General features: G+C 51.5%; 1 protein-coding gene across 1 annotated transcript; it reads left to right on the forward strand.

The window, feature by feature from the left end:
* Positions 1-123: 123 nt before the first annotated feature.
* LOC106512156 (mitochondrial coenzyme A transporter SLC25A42) lies at positions 124-658 on the forward strand (the record flags this gene model as incomplete). The annotated part of the gene is given in 1 exon segment (XM_014000832.1): positions 124-658. A coding segment is annotated over 1 exon segment (323 nt), but the record flags the coding sequence as incomplete, so codon positions are not given.
* Positions 659-892: the final 234 nt, after the last annotated feature.

Raw genomic sequence — 892 nt, forward strand, 5'->3', positions numbered from 1 at the left:
ACACACACACACACACACACACACACACACACACACACACACACACACACACACACACACACACACACACACACGATGTTTATACGAAAAGGTCGTGTTTCACTCCCCTCCTCCTCCCTGCAGAGCACAGCGGCCGCCCGCAGCCCTACTCCTTTGAGCGCCTGGCGTTCGGAGCCTGCGCGGGCCTCATCGGCCAGTCGGCTTCGTACCCTCTGGATGTGGTGAGACGGCGCATGCAGACCGCCGGCGTGACGGGCCACACGTACGGCACCATCCTGGGCACCATGAGGGAGATCGTCTCCGAGGAGGGCGTTGTCCGCGGACTCTACAAAGGTCTCAGCATGAACTGGGTCAAAGGGCCTATAGCTGTGGGGATCAGCTTCACCACCTTTGACCTGACGCAGATTCTCCTGAGGAAGCTGCGTCAGATGGGTTACATCCAGTAGTTCTGACGGCGAGGAGGGCGGGATGACATGCTCACTCAGAAAAAGTTTTTTTGTTGTTCTGGAAAGAAAGAAACGCACAGTGACTCAGGATGTGCTGCTAGTATTAACGTCAAGTGCAATATGATCAGTCATTTTATGCGCGCGCACACACACACACACACACACACACACACAATGTCTCTTTATCCTTGTGGGGACTTTCCATTGATTTCCATTGATTTTTTTGAAATTTTATATCCTAACCCTGACCATATACACTAAAACTAACCTCACAGGTACCTACCTGACCCTAGAACTAACCTAAAATCAATTCACACCTTGGTCCTAAACCCAACCCCTCCACCCAAAATCAGCCTCCGAAGGCTGCATTTTCCTGAAAAATCGTCCCCACCGAGTAGCAAAAACAATACCACACACACACACACACACACACACACACACACACA

This window comes from Austrofundulus limnaeus, unplaced genomic scaffold (assembly GCF_001266775.1).
Source record: "Austrofundulus limnaeus strain Quisiro unplaced genomic scaffold, Austrofundulus_limnaeus-1.0 Scaffold4545, whole genome shotgun sequence".
Taxonomy (NCBI): Eukaryota; Metazoa; Chordata; class Actinopteri; order Cyprinodontiformes; family Rivulidae; genus Austrofundulus; species Austrofundulus limnaeus.